Genomic DNA, 22,017 nt, shown 5'->3' on the forward strand with positions numbered 1-22,017 from the left:
TTATTGTTCTTGGATTCATTATGAAAGTAAACTGATGTGCAAAAAAACCCCAGCTACAAACCACATATAAAATCCAAACAGTCCTAAAGTGCCAAGAGATTTCGTAGGAGCCCCTGGTGAGGCAGGATGCAGCTGAGGTAAACTGCTTCTCCAGCCTCCTAATTGCCTTGATCCATTTTCAAGGAAGAGAATAAAATGTCACGATGACATATTTCGCTTGAGTTAATCAATGCTGTAGGCTGCAAAGCAAAAGAAAACAGCCCCATTAATTCACACAATAACCTTCTTGTGGAACCTTTTGGGACTTTATGCTTAGCTGGTGCTAAACAGAGGAGGTTAAGTAACAAAAATGCAGATTTGCTTCTCAGCTCTGATGGGCAGCCTTCGGAGCAGGCACAGCCAGAAGACAAATGCTGTGGCATGATCCAGACCAGACACAGCAGCTCCCTCCGGCTTCTGTGCCAGCTGCACTGCCAGTGCTTGCATCAATCACTGCTGGCTTCCTCCTCCAGCATCAGCAAGCTGCAGCAGCAGACATGGTCTGAGGAGCAAGGGAGCCTCCTGAGGAGCCTGCACTGAGCTGAAGCTGGAGCAGCATTAGGGCCCAGGACAGCTGGAAGGCTCAGGTGGTGAGTAGGACACATCCAGCAGTTTCCTATGTGCTTCTTCGTAGGCCTGCGTGAATGAGCCACGTCAGAGGTCTTGGCATGGGCTGGTTTTGTTAGTTAATTTGTTTGCAGGTTTGGACTTCTTTTGTTAAATATGAACAGAGGTTAGGGTTATTCAGGGAGGATGCCCTGTCCCTTCTTTACCAAAACTATCCTCTTGCTCTGACACAAGAATGCTTTCCCTGCCTCGCTGCCACACTCGGAGACTTCTCCCATCCCTTTGTATCAGACTCCCTCTGTGCTCCATAGCATGTGTGCACCAAGAGTGCAAAGAAAGCCAACAGCTTTCCTAGGATACTTTTCAACAAAAATTACTCATTTTTTAGCAAAACTTACTAACTTACTACTACTACTTACTAGTTTAATTCATTTTAAAAATAAAAACACCCTGAGGAAAGCTTCCCTTTAAAAAGCAAACAGACCAATAATAAAGGAGTTAAAGCAATTGACTTCAAAGCAATTGGAATTCCAAAAGCTTGATAGGTGACACCTGTGGCTGGACTATTATGGAATAAGTTTATAGCTGTTTAGAAAGGACAAGCAAGAGTAAAATAATTAGTTTGGTATGTCAATGAATAATTTTTAAATATATCTGTATGTGTTGTTTTTAGTTTGACAGGACACAGGATAAACCTAGAAGTCTCTACTTATTAAGGAAAATAAAAGAAGCAGCCTGGAGCACACAAGAGGTCTGCTACACGTCATCTAACAAGCAGCATTAGGTAGAGAGTTTTAATTTATTTTCTAAAAAAAAAAACAATAGCTAATTGGCTGAAGACTTTGGTAGCCTTCTCCCTTCTCAACACAAAGCAATGAAACAGGCAAGTGATTCAAGAGCCTCTTGGGATATGACGGGAATGATTTTCTGCAAAGTTAAAGGGAAGAGGGAGGTTCAGAGGATAGGTAGCTCTCTGAAGAAACAGTATTAAAAGCACACACACACACACACACACACACACACACTCTGCCAGTGCGGAGGAAGCATAGCAGGAGAGCAACTTGGCTCTGCTAGGAGCTATGAAACAGCCTGAGACTTGAGAAGAATAGAAAAATAGGACATAGGGGAAGCTATTCAGGAGAAGCATGACAGACGAGCATGAATTTATGAGGGTAAAATCAAAGGCCAAAGACACAGAACAGGCCCAGAAAACAGCAACATCATGAGGAAAGTATGTAAATTAATACATTAGCAAGGAAATAGAGATCACTACTCAGTGGGAATGGAGCAATGCATTCTACTTTGCACTGAAAAGATCACGGTTAGGAGTGGATGGGCAGAAGAATAACACCCAGGAAAAGGGTAAAAAAGCCAAGATGATACCAGAAGAAAAAAAGCCAAGATGATACCAGAAGAAAAAAAGCCATAGGGTATTCTGGTAAGGTAGAAAATGCCTGAAAGCTTGTTTAACTGATTAGACCTGAGGAAATGTACCCAGATTGCTCATCAGTCTATGGGAGAACATGTCAGAATGACCAGAAATTTTTGTTGAGCACTTGGAGAAAAAATGGCACTTGGTAATGGAAAACAGAAGAACAAAATTACTTCAATGTCCAGTGGTAACAGAGCAAGTGGTCAAGTGGTTTCAATTGCAACTCCTAGAAAGGCACTGGAATAAATGATCTAATTATATGTGAACATGCAGTAAGCAAACATGTTACAAGGAACCAACATCTCCAATTCATTAATAAATCCCACATCAAATCAATCTAGTTTTTAATGCATTGCCATACCAGAATATAAAATCTGACAAAGGCTTGTGGGCATGATTTGGGGATTTTTTTTGTGATCCCCTCTCCATCATTTTGTGTTTGAACTGGGCTTTTTTTTTCCCACATCCAGCTAGGTTTGGAAAGGATAAAAAACTGGCTGGTGAGTGAAAGAGAGGAACCTCGGGGGACTTTGGTAATACAGGAGCTTAATAATGTGCCATGAAATTAGATCTCTTTAAATGTTTCTCTTTATTTGTATATATTACAGTCACTGCTTTGTGTGTCTGGCTGTCCAGATTACTCGTATTGGCTCCCCACCATGACACAGGTTCTGCAAAGTGTTTCTTTAACAGCACAGTAGGAACAAGGCTCACAAGGAAATCTGGGGTTCACAAATGCCAGATGAATGTAAACACCCATTTCTGTATGCACATGAAAGCATACTGCAGTGGCATCCAGATCTGTTTTAAAAATAATTATGTGCATTAGTCATGGGGTTGAGCAAGGAAAGGTTTCACAAAGGCAGAGTTGTCAGCCTCCATCCACACACAGCCAAGTGTGGGGCGGTGCGGGCAGAGATCTAAGATGTGAAACTGGCTGATAATCACCTTACACCACTCAGCAAGAAAAATTAGGCTGTGAAAACCATACAATATATGTGAATTATCACCCCACATGGAGGGTGGTGGTCTCTGGGGGCAGGGGCACATCATGTCAGCCCCCAGGGCAGGGGGTGGTAAAGAGATTCTCAGTGCTGCAGCTGCCTGAGGATGGACATGTAGGCCTAGGGAAGTTCTGGTGAGAGGCATAAGACTGAGAGATTTCAGGGATCCACAGGGGAAACCTAGTGGGTGGCTGCAGGCTTTTCCTTGTGAGGGAACATGGGCAGCTTCCCGGCCATGGCATCAGGCTGGGCAGGCATGGTATGAGGGACAGTTGACCTGAGCAGGGGTCTTGCCAGGAAGTTGTGGACTGTGGTTCAGAAATCTGGGTACCTGAAATCTACCAAGACACAACAAATCATTGGTTAGATTCCTTTCCTCCTTGCATTACCTTGGCTCAATACACATCATCTAAATAAACCAAACAACTGACAACCACTGGCCACTGGAAAAAACCCAACAAACCAACTTTCCAATTGTTCCAATCCAAATAATTAAGGGAAAAGTAACCAACCTTTTCAACAAAACCTCTAAATTTTCCCCTTTTCCTTTAGCAACCTCCTACAACACATGAACATAACTAGTGGCTGCATTGCAGACACCATCTGTTCCAGCACAACAGAAACTCACCCACTTCTACCCACTCAGCATGACCAGAATTTAGCAGTGCATGCTGCATGTGCAGGGGAGGCAAATGTGTTGTGAGTGGTGGAGGAGAGCAAACTAGGATAAGGAACCACTGCTAGAGGATGAGCAGAGGGCAGCTCTGCAATGAATCCTTCTTTTTGAGAGGATAGCAAGTTGGCCACACTTGAGTAGAGTGAGAAAAATTCATCCTGGGATAAACAAATGTTTCACCATCTGTAAACTGCCTAGTACTGACGCAGCCATCCAAACCTACTGCTTCCTTGCCACCAGCAATCCCATAATTTTTAGTGTGAAAATCTTTCAGTACTGTGAAAATACTCCACAGAGTATTTTCCCCTGGTAGAGGCAGCCCATGGAATATGGGTAAATCATTATGGCAGCCAGCCTGGTAATTCTAGCATCAGCCCTGGCATGGGCAGAAGACTACAACTTGGCCCTCAAATCTCTTCCCTCATCCAATAGTGTTGTTTTGTGGCCATGAAATTATGCACCTAACCTTGGGGGAAATACAAATTACTGCATCTCTCATGACTGTAAAACAAATTTGCTTGGCAACAAGACACAGTACATTGTCTGTGGGGAACTATACAAAAATGTATCCTCTTCTGCTCTTGCTATATCCTCCCATTGTCCCCAACAGGGAATGCATGAAATCTACCAAGACCTTTTTCTGCAAGAATTTTAAACAATTAGCACAATTCCATGAAGGAGTAATTTCTGTGAAGCAACAGGAACACAGTGAGAACAGAACCCTTTGCAGAAAGGGCTCTGCACTGTGGGCTTCCTCTCAAGGCATGTTGCCAGTGCTGTCCTTCCAGTTTCTATGACTTTATGTTCTCTTGCTTGCTACACTTAGATAATCCAGGTTCCACTCCCTTTGCACTTGGATGCTTTGGTAATTCCATCAGTTCACACAGCTAAACTTCTGCTCTTCAAATATCTCCTGAAGTTACATCTGCCTCATTTCTGTAATTGAGCAGTTATTAAAGAAGTTATTTTCTCCTACATTTAACTCTTGTGTCACACCTCTGTTTCCATACCATCACTTGGTTGACTGTGCATGTATAAACAGTTCTGTCTCTCCTCTGAACTAACCTGAAAGCTCACTGGAAGTGGGATTGCATTTGACAGTTATTTGCTCACCATCAAGTACCATAACTGCATCAGATTATGAACTTGAATCATAATTGGCTTGATTAAGGCAAAAGGCATGATATGTAAACCAGTGCTTGAACATACACTGAATGTAATCCTTGCTACATAAAGTATTTTATTTTCTCTATTCTCTGCCATCTAAACTCCCTGAAATACCAGGAAATCACTTTCCTAAGTCATTACCCTTAAAATAATCCTCAATCTATATAACCTTGTAATGACAGAAGAGCAAACAGTTTATGCAGATGGCAATAAAGCAAGCAAGATTCCGTGTCACTTGAAGTAGTAAATTATGCATGTATTACAGGAATCTACAAAAGCAAAATCCTATGCATATAAATAATAAAACCAGTTTATACACAGATTTTTTCAACAGTTTGAATAATTTTTACTTCAGTACAAAAACTACTGCAGCATGCTAGAAAAAACCCATTCCTTAGTCATACATATTATATATATTACCCGTATGGCCAGCTTCATTTTAGACTGACCCTTTTTAATGCTGTTTATGGCTGAGATGTCAAACTGAATATATGTGTTCTCTGCCCATTTTTGGAGTTACTTTTGTTATTCACTTAAATGCTCTGTTTTCTCTTTCTATATATGTGCTCACATACATATCTCTCTCTCAGTATATACCCCTTCCTATCCTCTCTTGATAAAGAGATAATAGTTGAAAGTAATGCCATTTAAACAAATCTTTAAGACTTCTGTAAGAGCACTTGCCAAGATGGAGCGTTTTAGTTACACAGCTGAGGAGTTTTAAGCCAGGCCAATTCTACAGTTGCTGCTGTAGAGGGTGAAGTTGAATAACAGAGGCCAAACAGGAAAAAACCAGCAAGATCAGCATCAGGCCATGAGAGAACAGATGACTTTGGAAGGGAGCTCAGACTGGCTGTGGCACTTCTTGCCAAAGGGACTGAAGATGGGAGAGCCTGTTTACCTTAGTAAAAATCCAAGGGGAATGGGGAGGATGAAGCAGCTTAGGAAGCTCCTTGTAAATGGTTATCCTCCAGTCTGCAGCAGGTCTAGTAACACTTGGGTTCTGTAGGTTTCCTGTATGGTATCTAGGCTATGTTCAGTCCTAACTTACCTTCAGCTGGAAGTTCTACTTCTCCTCAGTTCCTGCTTTTCTTACCAAAGTAGTGGAGATATCCACTGTGTAAGAAAGAGTTCCTACAGATGTGGCAGTTTCCCAGCTGGGTGCCTGAGACAGCTTGAGACATTTGCTCATGCGCTGACATCTCATTTGACAGGGCAGGCAGAGTTACTGAGGTAGCAGAGGTGCAAAAAAGCCCAAAACAAACCAAACCCCCCACCCCCCCCCAAAAAAAAAAAATCACAAAACAAATGAAAAATCAACCCAGCAGCACAGATGAAAATAACAAAGCCCTTACTCTTAAAAAAAAAAACAAAAAAACAAACAAAAAAAAACCAAAAAACAAAAAACAAAAAAAAACAACCAAAAAAAAACCCCCAAAAAACCAAAAACAAAACAAAAAAACCCCCACAATTAACACTCAGAAGCAGTCAGGAGACAGCAACAAATAACTTTGTAGGCAAAAGGTATTTCAGTTTTTGGCATGTTACCGGAATGCTGGAGTAACTGTATCCTTTTAGGCTGAGTATTATATATAAGCAAATTGGCCCCATTTGAAAGCAGCAAGCTTATGCTAACTTGGAATATGTACAATTGAATGCAAAGCTAAAGAGCTACACTACATTTCCATGACATTGGTATGACCATGCATGAGCAGTTACCCAGATCAGAGCTGAGGACTCTCGTGCTCAAAAAGGACAAACCACTTAGCAAGGAGTAACATTCAGTATTTAGATGAGAATTAATCAGATCTAAAAGAAAAGGGCATTTGGACTGACACAGAAAGCTCTGAAGGCCAAAATTACACTTAAGCAGGAACAAATCCATTACCAATAAGCATTCCTATTGAGCTACATCAAAGTATACAGTGAGGATTTTCACACACCTTTCCAGCCTCTTATTAACATCTGACACCCCAGTTCACACCATCATTTGTGCCAGTGCAACCTGACTGTCCTTGAGCAATTAACCCTTGGTTAATTGCTTTCCCCAGCTAGTGCTGAGGAAACCTTTTACTATCAGTGCCAATTAACTAATCTTTTAAACTGTAGCTGATGCACAGATGAACTAAAAGGCTCCTATTATAAATGATGCTGCATCTTTTGTGGGTGGGTGCTAAACTCAATGAAACAGAAGTAAATCAGAACACCTTTGCTTAAAAACAGAGTGTTGCCATTATTTTTGCTCCCCAGTAGCAGTGTCAGGCCACACAAGGGTACATGCACACAGAGGAGTCTGGCCCTTTATCATGCTCCAGTAGAATACTGGTGCCCCTTATTTCTGAAGATGGACCTAGGAACCTGAACTAGCTCTGAACCCAGAGACCAGCAGCAATGACCCCAGTCTTGCCAAGTGATTTTCAGTTATTCTCACAGGGTTCATTTAAACAAATTGTGAACTTTGAATGTTACCACTCAAAATAAAGAAACAAGTTTTCTTAGAAGATTGACCTTTGCACATGCCACCTTTGCATATTTATTTTTAGTACATGAAACCAAGATTAATTATATTACATTAGGACAAAAAAAAAAAAAAACAACTTAATCCCAAATGGACATGAAATCAGGTACTGAGTTTTATTATACTAGTTCAAATATTTTACTTTGAGTACTACAAGGAAGATAAGCTAAATTGAGTCACTGCTTGAAAATGTTCATAACATTGAACTAAGGCATGAAAAAGCTAGACATGAAAATAACATATATATATTGGAGAATGCCATTTGACATTTATATTCTCAATTGTTACAAATTCAAGCAAGACTGCTAAAAGGGAGGTTCTCTTGCTTGTGACTGCTTGCTAGCAGTCTTTTTGAGTTACATAGGGGCACTTCTTCATACTCCTGGCTCCCTTGTGGAGTACCTCACTCCTCTGTGGGGTAGCCAGTACCATAAGGATTTTAAAGCGTGTATGGAGGAATGGAGCACCTTCATGTCCAAAAATCACATGCAACATGCAGCACGTTAAAGCCCTCTTCTCCCCTCTAGCAATCAGCTGTGATACAGCTACAAGCTTGGAGTTTACTTCTGTCTTATCTCCTCAAAAAGGTCCTTCTTGCACCCTATCTTGCTATCAAGCTGTGAAGATACCAGCACATCTTACCATAAACTGCTTCATTTAGATTTCCAGCAAAATCTTCATCTTGAATAGCTCTCTATGTACCTATAAGAGATTCCAATGTGCACACATATCCCATGTCTGAGCTGTCCAGACAGGTGGTTTTGGCCTTGTGTTTCCTCTCACTGACATTTTGCTGAATTCACAACTTCATCATGAAGGGTTATTGGCCTCAAGCTTGAAAAGACTAATCAGTAGGCAGAGCCACACCTTGTAAACAGCAAAAAGTGCTGGCTAACAACCATCCCAGTTCTTAATGAAATCCCAAACATATTTTCAGGTCGATGCTCTATCCATCTGTTAGTGTTTCATTCAATGTGTTATCTATTTTGAAACTTATGAACTTGCATTTTAATATGCATGTAAACAGAAATAATTCAAGAACAGCATTACGGGTCTCTGATTTGTTGTGAAAACATGATAACCACCATGGGGCAACAGACGGTGTAGAAGATTACTCAGACATGCCTGGTGAGTACCCTGAGAACACGTGAAATCCCAAAAGGAAGGACAGGCTGCAGATTTCATATACACAGGAGCAAAAAAGAAAATCTGCACTTGAGCAAAAAAGAAAATCTACACTCAAATGGCTATGTGACCTTGCCTGACATGACTGTAATGGTTTAGTCACCTAATTAATCAAGACAATCCTCTTTCATAAAACTTGTTGCAAGTGAAATATTCCTAAGAGTTTGTGACTTTTTTTTACTGTGGTATATAGACCAGACACTTCCCATACATGCTTGATTTCTCAGATAAAATTCAAGCTGGATCCATGAGTGACTTCTTAGATTATTCCTTTCCCACCAAAAAGGCCACTAACTTTTCAATGTAATTCTTATTTGCTTTTTGAAAAAGCCACAATAAAACTATGTAGCTAAAAAATGTTTTATTTCACCATTATTTCACCATTAGCCATATTACCAATATGCATAAAATGGTGGCTATATTTTTATTCAAAACAGTTCCAAATCCCAAGAAAGCTCTACTGAAAACATTAACCAAGCTTTTATTGCTATAAAAATAAAAATTATACATTCAAAAGGTGTCTACACTTTTAAACAATAAATTAAACTTTGTAATAGCAACATCAATTTACATTTCAAATTATTTAAAAGAAAAGTACAGCGTAGGGTACAAAATAATCTCTTTCCTTACCTTCCAAATACATCATAAACAGTCTTTTATTCCTTTAATGCACTGGCACCTAAGATCTTAGAAGAAACTATAGAGTGCTACATGAAAAGAAAAAAAAAATTAAAAACCTCCAGCTAGAGTCACTAAATGGATATTATCTTCCAATATTTTGCTGATAAAACTCTCTGGCAAAAATGCTAACTGAACTTATATGAAAATACAAGCTTAGTGACTAGAACAGTGAAATTTTCTTCAAAACTTGCCAAAAAACTCAAACAACTTTGGCTCTCCCAACTGTTGTGCAATTTATTCCAGTACTATAAACATGTTTCCATATAAGTTGTAATCAAGGTCAGGTTTAACCAGTGCATCATTTGTGAGAATAAATGGCAGGCAGATTTTTAAAGCTTTTATAGGGCTGTCCCCAATATGTACCTTATATTTCTCTATTAAGGTTACACAATGAAGTGTGAAAACCTAAATAAATTATGTTTAGTGCTCACTGCACAGGTTCCTGGAATGTCAGCACTGATACTCATCTTTTATTTTGCAAAACCTGGATTAGAAACAGATTTACATTTGAGCACATACACTAATTCCCCACCTAATTTCTACTAATTCACTTCCTTCTAAACCCCAGACACTAATTCAGTTCCTGCTAAACCCCAAGTTTTCAATCATATATGCAAAGCTCTGAATTAGAAGGGCACTGATCAGGACTAATCCAAGTGCTGCCACGCTCACCTGCTGCTTAACTGAAGCAAATGAAGCCCACTGCAATTAACACTGCTGGGCTGAGCTTTTTGTTTTTTTTTTTTTGAATGGAGTGTTTTGATATCCTTGAAAACCCATACAGATACACCTGATTTCACTTTCAACTAGACTGCTTAGGTTACATTATACAACTACACTAAGATAGATCAATATAGGCTGTGGATTTACTGTGCAGGATATTTCAGTCCCTTTCCCAAAGGAAGGCAGCCCTTTTTCCTTACTTCCTGAATCAGGATTGCAACCAACCATGTGCAAGAAAGTTGACAAATAATGAGGTGTTTGGCCTGATGATGCACTTTCTGCGCTTCAGTGGCCATAACTGCACACTAGCTGAGAGCAAATTTGCTTTATGACTAGGTAAGCTGCACCCAAAACTGAGAAGGCACTTCTAGCAGTTAACCTTTGCATCTTGTAAGAAAAACTAATTTTTTTTTTCCTTTTAAAAGGTATGTTTTGTACAGAATTTGGTAAATAGCCATTCCTTACTTGAAGATTTAGATTTTAGATTTTTGTTTTATTTTAAAGCTTAAATTCTAGCTTGGTACAAGACTACTTCCTGATGCTTGGGAGAGCAAGCTCCAAAGACTATTTACAAAATGTTTTATTCTGCAAAAGGCTGATAGAAATATGATGCCACTCTGGCTTAAGTTGGTATCTGATGTTAGGTAAGGGGTTTAATAGCCCTAACAAAGCATCTTATTCCTCTTAGGCATGCAGAGCAACCTCAACAGTTATCCAGCCAAATGCAGTTTTCATTCATGTCTCAGAAAAATACATCAAACGAAAACAGACAATATAGTTTTCAAGAGGAAAATATTTAAGAAGTTTTTTAATGTTACTGAAGAGCACAAACCAGTAGATGAGGAAAATGTTCCACTTAAAATTATTTTCTTGGTGGGTTTGACAAAAATTAAATCCCATGGCCAACAGTATAGCTCTTTACTAAAGAAATTGTTCCAAGAGGAATGATGTGCTTAAAACACAGAAGTGTTTTTAAGGAAAATGAGTAAAAAAAAGAAATAATCTTTTCCACCCCTACTTTATACGTTAAAAGCATTTTCATGTTCACAACGTTTGATTTTTTTTCTTTTTATATTTAAGTTGAACCCAGGTCTTATTTGCCATGAGGAAACAATTTCTTACATGCTTTTCCATATATCTTTATGATTTCTACCACTGCTAGCAGCACTGTTTAGAAAAGGGATCAATTTGAGACTGGTCTGAACACCACACTGCCCCTTTAGCAGGTGAAAAAAAACATCCTTTCTTAAGCAACAGTGACATCACTTTTGCCTGTCTGAGACAAAGCCAGTTTCACACTTGTAGGAAACCTCAAAGTGATTTTATAAGGCAAAACAATGACATTTCAAGAAACAAAATCATGTAAGTCAAGTAAATAGAAGTCAAACAGTTAACAGTAAACTGAAGTGTTTCACTAATGTCTATTAAAATAAACACTTTAATATTTTAAATACAACTTTAATTAAAGGTTAACCTGCAGCTAAACCCAAAATAAAGCACAAACTAAGACTACTTTTATCCAAGTAGTTTGCAAGCAAATGTCTCCTCTTGAGATGAATTTGTTTAAAAAAAAAATAGGATACCAATATTTCCTGGTCTCTTACAGTCCTTATAATTTGTTTTTTTCCTATAATATTATTGATATTCAACATTTGCTCTTTATATGAGTAGTAAGAATGCTACTATCACAAAGTTAATCTGAGCTGAAAAATGGTTAAATCCATTGATATTATGTGGTACTTATTTTATCAAAACATTGTTTTATATAATGAATTAATCATTCACTTGGCCTTTGAACAAAATATTTAATGAAAACTTTACCTTCTAGATAGCTTCAGTTAAGAAAGGTTTTTAACCAAGTAGACTGGTTGCAGGTTACTAATCAAAATACAAACATTTCCAAGCACATGTTTTCTTGAAAGGCTGAAAGAATCAAATAAACTTGCACTTAAATGCTTCATTTCAGGATAGAAAAATAAAGCCATTATAAGTGAAATAACTATGTTTAAATTATAATTGACTGAATATGAACCGTGTGCATCTATTTTTAACATTGATGCATTTAGTCTGACAAAAGAATACTGTCTACAGGGAAGAGCTTTTTTGTAAAAGGTATCATACTAGACTTTAATAAAGCCAATGTAAAGGTCATTATATAGTTCAGAACTAGAGTTCTTTTAAAATACACATATATTTAACCAAGTACTGCATAGTAGGAAATATGAGGGGGAAAATAACAGTTTAAAAACTGAGTCCATATGAAGACTTATTGCTGAATTCATGGGTACATTCTGACTGGATATAATTTAGTATCAACACCTAAAACACAGGATCATTAAAAGCAAACCCCTAGATTAAAGTATTTTTTCTTTTTTCTTTTTTTTTTTTTTTGTAAAACACCACCACTATTCAAGGTTTGGTTGTATTTTAATGACTTGTATTTCATACATCTGGTTACACAAAAGGCATTCATGGTTTAGGGCACTGTTTTTCTTATTTTTAACAAATAGCGAGACAATCCCTTTTACTTCTGTCTCAGAAGTGTTACCCTGTGAGATTTCTGAATACATGCTGAATAGGCATTTTAGTTACTTCCACATCAAATATAAAGCCACTAAGTTTAAATTTGTTTAATTCTGTAAATAAATGTTAGTGTATTTCACAGTGATGAAAACGTCAAGGGTTTTATTGCTCCCTCTTCATCCACCACCACACCAGACATTTTGAATACTTATTTTCACGACCATACCAGCACAGGAGAAATCAAGGGTAAAATGTTTATGAAGGTTATACAGAATCTTTTCTTCACAGCACTTTCTACCATTTGCAAACTGCTTGACAATTAAAAACTTCATGCTCATGAGTTTTAACTCCCACCAAAATCCCCCCAAACCAATCAATTAAATCTATATCTTTGTGATTTCTTAATTTTTGTGAAAACAAAAGCTGGTGGTAAGATGTTTTCATAATTATGCTTTCATTGCAAGATCAGATCTAAGGCATACTTCATTCAGTGCAAAGTCATCACACACTACAGAAAGAAGACAAAACCCCTTCAATTCTCCCCTATGCACCCTACAGGTACATGTGCAAAACTCAGCAAGACTGAAATAAAGATGGACACAATATACAATATACTTGTGTAGTTAATATTTCCTCTAAGGTATTTAAAAAATGAAAAAAAAAGTATAGATATTACTATTTATATAGCTTTGAGTATTATCTCTGTGGCCAGCAATTTCAAGCAAGTAATAAAAATCCAAGATGGTAGTCCCCAATGGTATTACCAAACCCATCCAAGTTTACCAAAACAAGAGCAGCATTTGTAGTCACAATACAACAGTCATCCTTTAAATGCACACGTACTAACACAAGTCAAGCCTATACCATGTATCTTGAGACTGAAGTTATACGAGAAACACATTTACAGTACTTTGGTAAGTACATATTAAACATAAAGAAACATAAATAGCAATTGGATTATAGGAATAACCTTGAACACAAAGAAACTTCGAGTTCTTCCATGAAAGACACGGATGTCACAAAGATGCTCTAAATATTTTCTTACAATTTATTTTCTTGCCTTTTTTCACTTCTTGACAAACTATTAAATGCAAGTCATGCCATCTGCAAGGGATGACTCTGAGACCTGGGCACAGGAAAACTCGGGGAAAAAAAATGTATGTTTTAACAGACAGGCACACAGTAACAAAGCTTCCCAAGTAATATGTGGATGTCCATTATCATTTTACATTTGGATTCACAGACTGATTGAGCTACCTGATACAATTTAGCAAGATAAGAGTGAACCAGTCTTTTGTTTTTTAACCTATGCCCAATCAAGCAAGATGACAATGATCCAAAATATTACAGAAAACTCCAGTCGAAGGGAAATTTGGAATGCACTATGTAAACATGAGCACACACCTATTCACCATTCAACCTAACAAAGGAGGTTTCCATGTTGCCAACTACTCTGCACATCTCAATTAAAACTCTTTTGATCAATAAACAGTAACCAGATATCTTCAGCAATAGCTAAAAATGTAATCTTGGAGAGAGGATGAAACCTACAAAAGACAAGTAAGTCAGCAATTTAGCTCATCCTACATACACTTCCTAGTTACCTCCTGGGGGAAAAAAAACATAGTCTTCCAGTAACATGAGAGATGCATATTGTACAGCTGTGATAGTTTCTATAATGAAACTCCAGTTATAAATGATAATATCCATATACAAACCATAATTCTAAAATACATCTGAATATGTGTGTGCATATATACCTCTCTGAAAAAAAATTATCTAATTTTCTCTTTTATACATATAAACATCTGACTAATATGCCCCATAAAAATTTTTCCCTATTTAGCACTAATTTTTTAAATAACAGAGTTTTAAACAGTCCCTTAGAATATTTTTAAACACTATTAAAAATTAATAACTATCTCAGGGTAATCAAAAAGCACACACAAAATAATTTAACATTATACAAATGTGGTTATACTGTTCAGAAAGTCCAATTCTCCCATCTGAAATGAAATAGAGACCAGTGTACCTTAGGGTGAATTTTTCATCAATGTACAAATTCATTCTCTCTTTCCATGTAAATCTTCAGGTAAATTTAACTGTGTTTCTGTATAAGAAACTGTAAATCTGGAGAACTCTTGCAAAAGGGAGTCATGTTTCGCTGGATGAGAGCGCTTTGCTGGAGGGCAGCAAGTCAACATTTTATCAGCATCTGAACACTAGCAACACCTGTGCCCTTGTAAGCTTCACACCTTGAAATAGCAGCAACATATTTGATGGGTTCAGTAGTAATTTTTCTTCCAGTATTGGATTAGACTACTTTGCATATACAGTAAGTCAAAAGTCTAGTACTTGTGTGCAACATTAATCCACATTTACATCTGAGAACTCATAAATACACATGGAAACAAACGTGACAGAGAAAAACCTAATTTTAAGTTAAAGTGTTTTCAGTCCACATATAGAAACAGCAGTGAAAAGTATAAAGGAGATGGGTAACAGAAACAGAAGAAAAGGGGTGCAATAACTAAAACTGTAAAAAGTAGGTCACTGTCAAAAGGGCAAGTTGCAACTAAAATTCATCAACAGAAGATGTAGACTGTACCATCTGCATAAATGCCTAAATGCAGCATTATTTTCACATCACATACAGTAGATGTGATTTCTAAGCAGCATATTATAACAGCTGGCATACTCACTAATAGATTTATGGTAACTGAATACTAAATTTCTCCAGCTCAGTGTACAGTAGTTATGCATTAGCCTTTAAAGCTCTTTGTCAGCCTTTTAGTCAAGATTACAGTTCCATGGATATTTAGTATCCTAAAAAGGAAGCTACAAATATTCACCTTCAATGAACTTTCATATGATACAAATATACCTTCTTAAGATGAATAATTTCAATAATAGTTTTCCTTTTGCTATTTTAAAGGAAAAACAAGGAACTTTGTAACTTCCAAAGTAAAGGGTGTTTTAAGGCAGTAAAAGATATATGTTAAGGTTTCCATGATTGTTTATGGTTGTCTATGTGAATAAAGCATATTACACACAATTGCTGTCATATATTTATCTATGTGACTTTGTTATACTGTACATGATTTAGCAATCTTCTTGCAAAATTTAAAGTGCCACAGTTCAAATGTGCTCATCTGTCTTTTCATGGGCTTCTAGTCCATTCTAGTTGCTTTCAAAAAGAAGCCCTTGCTTTACTTAAAGAGCAGGTTTTTTAGGCAAAAAAAAAAAATAATCCTTCACTGCTGTGCTAACTGGAATCCAGTGGTCGAACCAATCCTTCTTTGTAAACACGAAGAATAGCTTCACAAACAAATTTGTATTGACTCTGTGGAGGAAAGAAAACACAAAAACATTTACAGATGTTCAGTTAAACTGCTGATTAGACAGTATTATTGAACAGGACTAACAGCTCCACGGCTTCCTTTTTTTCTGAGCAATGACAGGATGCAATACAAGGATGGGAGGAGAAAATCCTACTTTTCTGTCTGTGTTCACAGTAAACAAAGCTGACATTTACTCTTCCTTGAAGGACAAGCATTAAAAAAAGCACATACCAAGGAAAATATAGTTCCCGAAAACTAATATGTGCTTAATTTTCAGGGAAAAGGAATTATTTGAAAAAACTACGCATGACTTTGGACTAAATTTAACTTGATATTTACCTTCTTTATACATCTCATCTATTTTGGGGTGGGTTTGGTAGTTATCTGATTATTATGACTATTCAGAGCTTGCCAATCCTGCAGTTACATATTAATGGACACATTTAAAGTTGACATATAGGATCTATAGGTGCAACTACCTAACTGAAACCCTTATGTTTTTTCCCCAAAACACCTACAGTACTGCAGAAGGAGTCTATTTTCAATTTTTGATCTGACCACATATCTCCTTTTGTAACAGAAGGGGATCAAAACCTTTAAAATTAATATTTTTTAAGATCAACAGCCACATAAATTCTTCTCTCACCCAACATTTTGTTCTCACTTAGATCTTAAAGTCTTCACAAATTAGAGTTTCTTTTCTGCATTATACTATTACAAAGATTAGCTCTTCCATGTCCTTGTAATGTAACTAGTTGTTAAAAACAATTAGCCTGTAAGCTTCTTCCTAAAAAGTGATACAAGGAGACATTATCAATAGGACTAGTGCAGAACTAAAAATCCAGGTAGTGTGAATAATTTTTTTTTGACTAACACAATCCTGAGAACACAAGATGATTGAAATTTTTAAAATTTGCAAAGATCAAAGCATCTTCACTTCTTCTGTTAAAGTACTATTGTCAAAAACCCCAAATGAACCCTTTTCTCCAAAGTTCCCTGTCATATATTCAGAGAAGCAAAGGTTCACATATTTCATATCCCTTTTTTTCATCTTTGAAATGTTCTCCCAGCTGCCCTTGTATTGTCAGCTCCCATCAACTCTTCTGAAGTATCTGGAAACATTCTCCCACCATCTCCCGAAGGGTAGGGCTAAAAGATAACATTTGGACTGTGAAGTACCTTAGGTTGCCTTTATATACCAGCAGTTAGGAATGTTACTCTTGTCCATAACATAACACAATACATTTTCTTTTAAGTACAGAAAAACGTAAATGAAAACAGGAAGGTGGAAATGAGTTTTCTGCATCTTGATTTTCCTGGCTTTTCTTTCAACCTTTCAGTCAATTACTCCCACCTTCAATAGCACTTTGTTCTTATTTCTTAATTACCTCGACTTGTCTCTTCACTGTTATTGTCATTTCCATATTTCTACTGCCTGAACAAGCCAGGTGTGGCATTTAGCTCTCTGTTCAATATTTCTGTTAACTCGTGTGATCGAGTGACTGAACAAATAAAAGAATGAGCACTTCACCACTGCTTCCTCTGACTCAATCTCTGACTACTTGTTTCCTTTGCTCTTATCTGTTGCATGTATTCTTACTGCTCACTCAGCTGGTAGCTACTTCTATTATGTACATCCCAAGCACTGTATTCAGCATTGCTTAGATACCTATTTTCTCTTTATTGGTTAATCTTGTTAATCTTTCTTCTTTTTAATGAAAGGCCAGTTACACCAACTTTGTTATAGCTTCATCATTTTGGTAAAGCTTTTTTGCTGCTCCTGGCAACAAAATTACTGGTTTTTGAGAAGCTACAGCTTCCAATTGATTAACAACAGACCCTAAACTGACCAAGTAATAGCTCTGATCAGTCCATTCTTTTTGAGCATGCCCTGACACAACACCTATCTGGCAAATCATATCACCTTAGAACTGGAGCACACACACAATCCTCACAGGGCAGCTCTACATGCTTTAGGCAAGGATATTAAAACTGAACAGTCCCTTTATTTTACAACTGAATAATCTCTAACAGCTTCTTCCAGAGACCCTAACCGGGATCTCAAATATGAGCAATGAGGCTAGCTGGAATGCAGGCATGGGAATGGGATAGAGCACCCAGGATAGATCGAAATATTAACATGCAGCTCTCTGGTGTTCTGTTTTCTCACAGCTGAGTGCTTGCTCCTGTGTCTCATTTCAGCACAGTATGCCAATTTTGCTTAGTGGCTGTTCACAACTGTACCTGCCTTCTTCAGAAATAACAAACTAATTTAGTTTCACAGTATTGCTCCTACAGATACTCCTTCTCCTGATTGTGCTGACAGCAAACTGTGTAACCCAGCAAGCAAGGTAAAGAATCCTATTTTAGATATTTGTTTTCCACACCAGGAGTCTGACTGTAGCTGTAATAATTACTCTTCCCTGTATTCTTAAGTTATGTCGAAGTGTGGATTGAAAGGACAATTCTGGCTGATTTCTGTTGTAACAAAAGGGATTCAGTCTTCTGGCAAGCTGAAGTTTACTTCAGGTTTTTACATCTGATTCTCAAAAAAGAAGACCACTTCTAGGATGTTGAAGCTTGAACTTATTTAGGTAATTTTAGAAACTCAGGGGTATAGACAGGTGCAACTCCAGAAATTAACACTCAGCTTCTTTAAACTTGAAACAAGTATTCTTCATCTTGTGACCACCTTTGTCACCAGCTCGGCTTCCACTTCAGCAAGGAACAGGCAGGGCACCCTTCAAATCACTCCCTTTCAACCACAAAGTCCCGACCCTCTTTGGGAGGGGGCACTCCTGCTGCAATGAACATGAGTCCCAGCAACATGCACGGACAAGCTCTGTTCACTGAGCACTCTGAGTACACAGGCAGCTGCAGATCCTGACACTTTTATGCCCTTTGATGATCCAAGATTTCCCCCACATCTAGTCACAATGCTAATTCCTGCAGTCATTATCTGTTAATGACTAGAATTTGTCTTTTTAAGTTATCTTCTTTTGCGATCAAATGGATTTGATTTCAATGCATTTCAGGCATTTTATTTGTAGGATGAGACAGAAATGCCTGATTTAATTGTTGGCTTTCCATGTCTAAACCCCCTTACTTTCATTTCTCATAGGGCATTTATCTCTCCAAGATAACCCACACTCAGAATTCTTGTCATCCAGCCTCTCCTAAAGAAAGAGCAAATCTCTCATCCTTCATCCATCTCTAATGTCAAGATGTTCCTTTCCAAAGCTGACAAAAAATGGCTCTCAAGAACTCATGTTGTCTCATTTTCATCTTACAATCGCCATCTACTTTCATGTTTCTGTTACTGGTGCTACACAGCTTGCCCTTAGTTTTTTTCCAACTGGGTAGATACAAAATTTAAAAAAAACCCTATATGTTCTCATAGAATTTCTACTCTAAAGTGGCCTTTTGAAAAGCTACTTCCTTCTTTTCAAACCAGACCACAAACACTGATTTTGCCTTCAACTTAATTTCCTATGGTGTTCTGTACTAGAATAAAAAGCAAAAAATTACTCTAGCTTATTGCAGAGAATTTAGACAAAGGACCAGGAACAGATAATCAGTACAAGTCTGACTTTGGGCATTCTAACTACATATAATGTATTATATATATCAATTATCTTTTCATGGAAAGATAAGAAATATTCTAACAGTAGAAAAATACATACCTCATTAGCAAAGCAGCCTTTGCCACCATGCTACATTATCCTAAATTTATGAAGTTTGATATATAATGGCAACTGAAGATTCATACTACTAAATCCTTTATAAAAATTTTGGACCTGTTTTATAACTTGACAAGTGCAGTAGATATATAGAAAATGATGCTTCCTCTCCATCACTTACTGATGTTTGCACCATCATAGCTCTCTGGTCTCTCATTTTCCGTACAATATCCAGTGGATAAACAGGTTGGTTCCTTTCAATTAAGCACATGGCTGTTTCCATAGTGACCAACACACCAGTGCGACCGATTCCTGCGCTGTGAAACACAACAGGAAAATAGTCTATAAAATTAGGTTTTTGCAATACACCAAATTCATACCACAGTATTAATAGTAGGACAGCCTTGGAAATTAAAGGAAGACCCTAGTAAAATTCAAAGAGAGTGGGAAGTTTATTTTTAACAGCAACTTCAGTAATATTTTATGGTAATTACTAAAAAGAAAAAATTTTAAAATATAAATAAAACTAAAACCTTACCTAAAGCAGATGCATTTTTAAGCAATTAAACTGCTCAAACTGTACAGGTTTGATATTTTTGTCTTAAAAAAGGTAAGATCTAATTGACTGCTTTTATGACACACACACTTGAAGAGCATGAAAAGAATTTTAGCAGTACCATTCAAAATGAGATTACAACAGTGGTAGAGGATAAAAATCAGAAAACAAACTAAATTGCAGATTATCAGATCTGTGATAATTATGTGACTAAGCAATTTCACCAAAAGGTTGCAGGAGAAAGGGAGACAAAGTAAACTCATCCTCTAGATATAACATCAATGTTTCCATCATCAGCAGTAAATGCTCGTATTGCACAGTTTAACATTTTCATCCCATTCAAGGATCTATAATCAGAGTTTTAAAACACAAGTACCTGCAGTGAACAAGAACTGGCTCATTCTTTACTCTCTTTGGTCTCATACAGGTCACAAACTCCAAGAAGTCCATGGAGTCATCAGGAACGCCATGATCAGGCCAAGCTACGTACTGGAGATGGGTGACAGTGTGCTGTTGTTCTGTCTAAAATACAGTAAAGTTTTTAAAAAATGGCCAGCTATATGACTCCTGTATTAATGTTTGCTAGATACAAGTAATATTTTTCACACCAAGTGTTTTCTGCAGATGCAATAAGAGGTAGATGGTGTAGAAAACGTTTGTGATTTTAAAATTTGGTGTGAAGTATGGACACATAATTCATGGAAAGAATTCATAAGACATAACATTTTCTAAATAAATGAGGTATCAAGTTTAACTTCTGTGATGTAAACATTTTAATTATTTTGATTTACTGACTGTTGACCTATTATAATTTGACATCATTGATTCACCTGAGGTAAAATGCTATAAGACATAAGCATAACAGTACTACATAATAGTTTAGAACTGGTTGGAAGAAACAACTGAGAACAGCAGAACTACTGAGAACAATACCAATGTAACAGGGATTTTGGGCTATGTAAGCTATTGTAAATATGTCTGTGCACAGTTACAGATTCAGGTATAAAAAAGGTGCCTGTACCACTTGCTAAATCTGGTTTCTGTTAGAAAAATATATACATATTCATTCATACATATATACTTATTGTACATATATAAATGACATCTGTATGATCCACAGGACAATACTTTTCTGTATGGAAGTAATATAATTACTTAAAAGATTCTGTTGTACAAAGAGTTCTTTTTTTGTATTATAGGCAAAAACCCTGCAGTTTTACAGAAGTTCTTTCAGTTTAGCTTTTTGCAAACTTTGATTATGAAATCACTCAATCATCTCTGCATTCAGATTGAGCTGAACTGATATGTTACAGATGTAACTAATGGTTAGGGTGGGAAGGAAGAGACCTAAACTGCGCGTGAGCTCTGAAGCATCATGCAGCGAAGATGTCAATCTTTACAAACTGAGACAAGTCTTCATGTTCCTTTATTCCTTCCACATATTTTGCAATAGTTAAGCTGTTACCTGTGTTTAATTTATGTTCATTATCAGACTTAATATTTGGCACCCTTCTGAAATAAAACTCTCCTTTATGACTGGATTAGTCTATAAAAGCTAGCCTTTCCCTAGTGGTCCACACAGTAATGTTTTTGTGATGCTTTTCTGACTTTAAAAGGTTTTCCCCCTTTCCTCTTCTGCTCACAACTGCTGAAATATAGGACCAGTTTTAAATGTCTTCAGCTGCTTGTTTTCCTCTCCCACTTGAGGATGCTCCACTCCCAGGGAACAGGCTAGTAGGACACAAAAGATGGAATAAGTACTACCTATGTACAAAGTAGAGTCTTAGAGAATACATTTATTCCAGTCAAAGCAATTGCAGAAATTTACAATTGCCCACAGGGACAAAAAGAAAAATGAAACAGCTCATACTTTGCTTCTTAAAAGCAAAGCCTGAGCAATCAACAATTAAAAGGTACAGAAAAAG

The 22,017-nt window shown here is 37.1% G+C and overlaps 1 protein-coding gene and 1 long non-coding RNA gene across 11 annotated transcripts in view; one reads left to right on the top strand and one right to left on the bottom strand.

The window, feature by feature from the left end:
- The first annotated feature begins 497 nt into the window (after positions 1–497).
- Positions 498–20,783, top strand: LOC140682376 (uncharacterized). The gene is made up of 3 exons (XR_012054030.1): positions 498–629; positions 1,280–1,390; positions 20,520–20,783. It is a non-coding gene; the product is annotated as an uncharacterized lncRNA (long non-coding RNA).
- The window catches only part of PTPN3 (protein tyrosine phosphatase non-receptor type 3), a 156,844-nt gene continuing 148,367 nt past the window's right edge, over positions 13,541–22,017 (bottom strand). For all 10 annotated transcript variants that reach the window (XM_030265783.4, XM_072924387.1, XM_030265784.4 and 7 more), the window contains 3 exons: positions 20,469–20,614; positions 19,718–19,853; positions 13,541–15,858 (listed from right to left, as the gene is read on the bottom strand). In XM_030265783.4, coding sequence (XP_030121643.2) covers positions 15,781–15,858; positions 19,718–19,853; positions 20,469–20,614 — 360 coding nt within the window. In that variant the 3' untranslated portion in view covers positions 13,541–15,780. The remainder of the gene's footprint in view (positions 15,859–19,717; positions 19,854–20,468; positions 20,615–22,017) is intronic.

The sequence above is a fragment of the Taeniopygia guttata genome, chromosome 2 (genome assembly GCF_048771995.1).
Source record: "Taeniopygia guttata chromosome 2, bTaeGut7.mat, whole genome shotgun sequence".
Classification (NCBI taxonomy): domain Eukaryota; kingdom Metazoa; phylum Chordata; class Aves; order Passeriformes; family Estrildidae; genus Taeniopygia; species Taeniopygia guttata.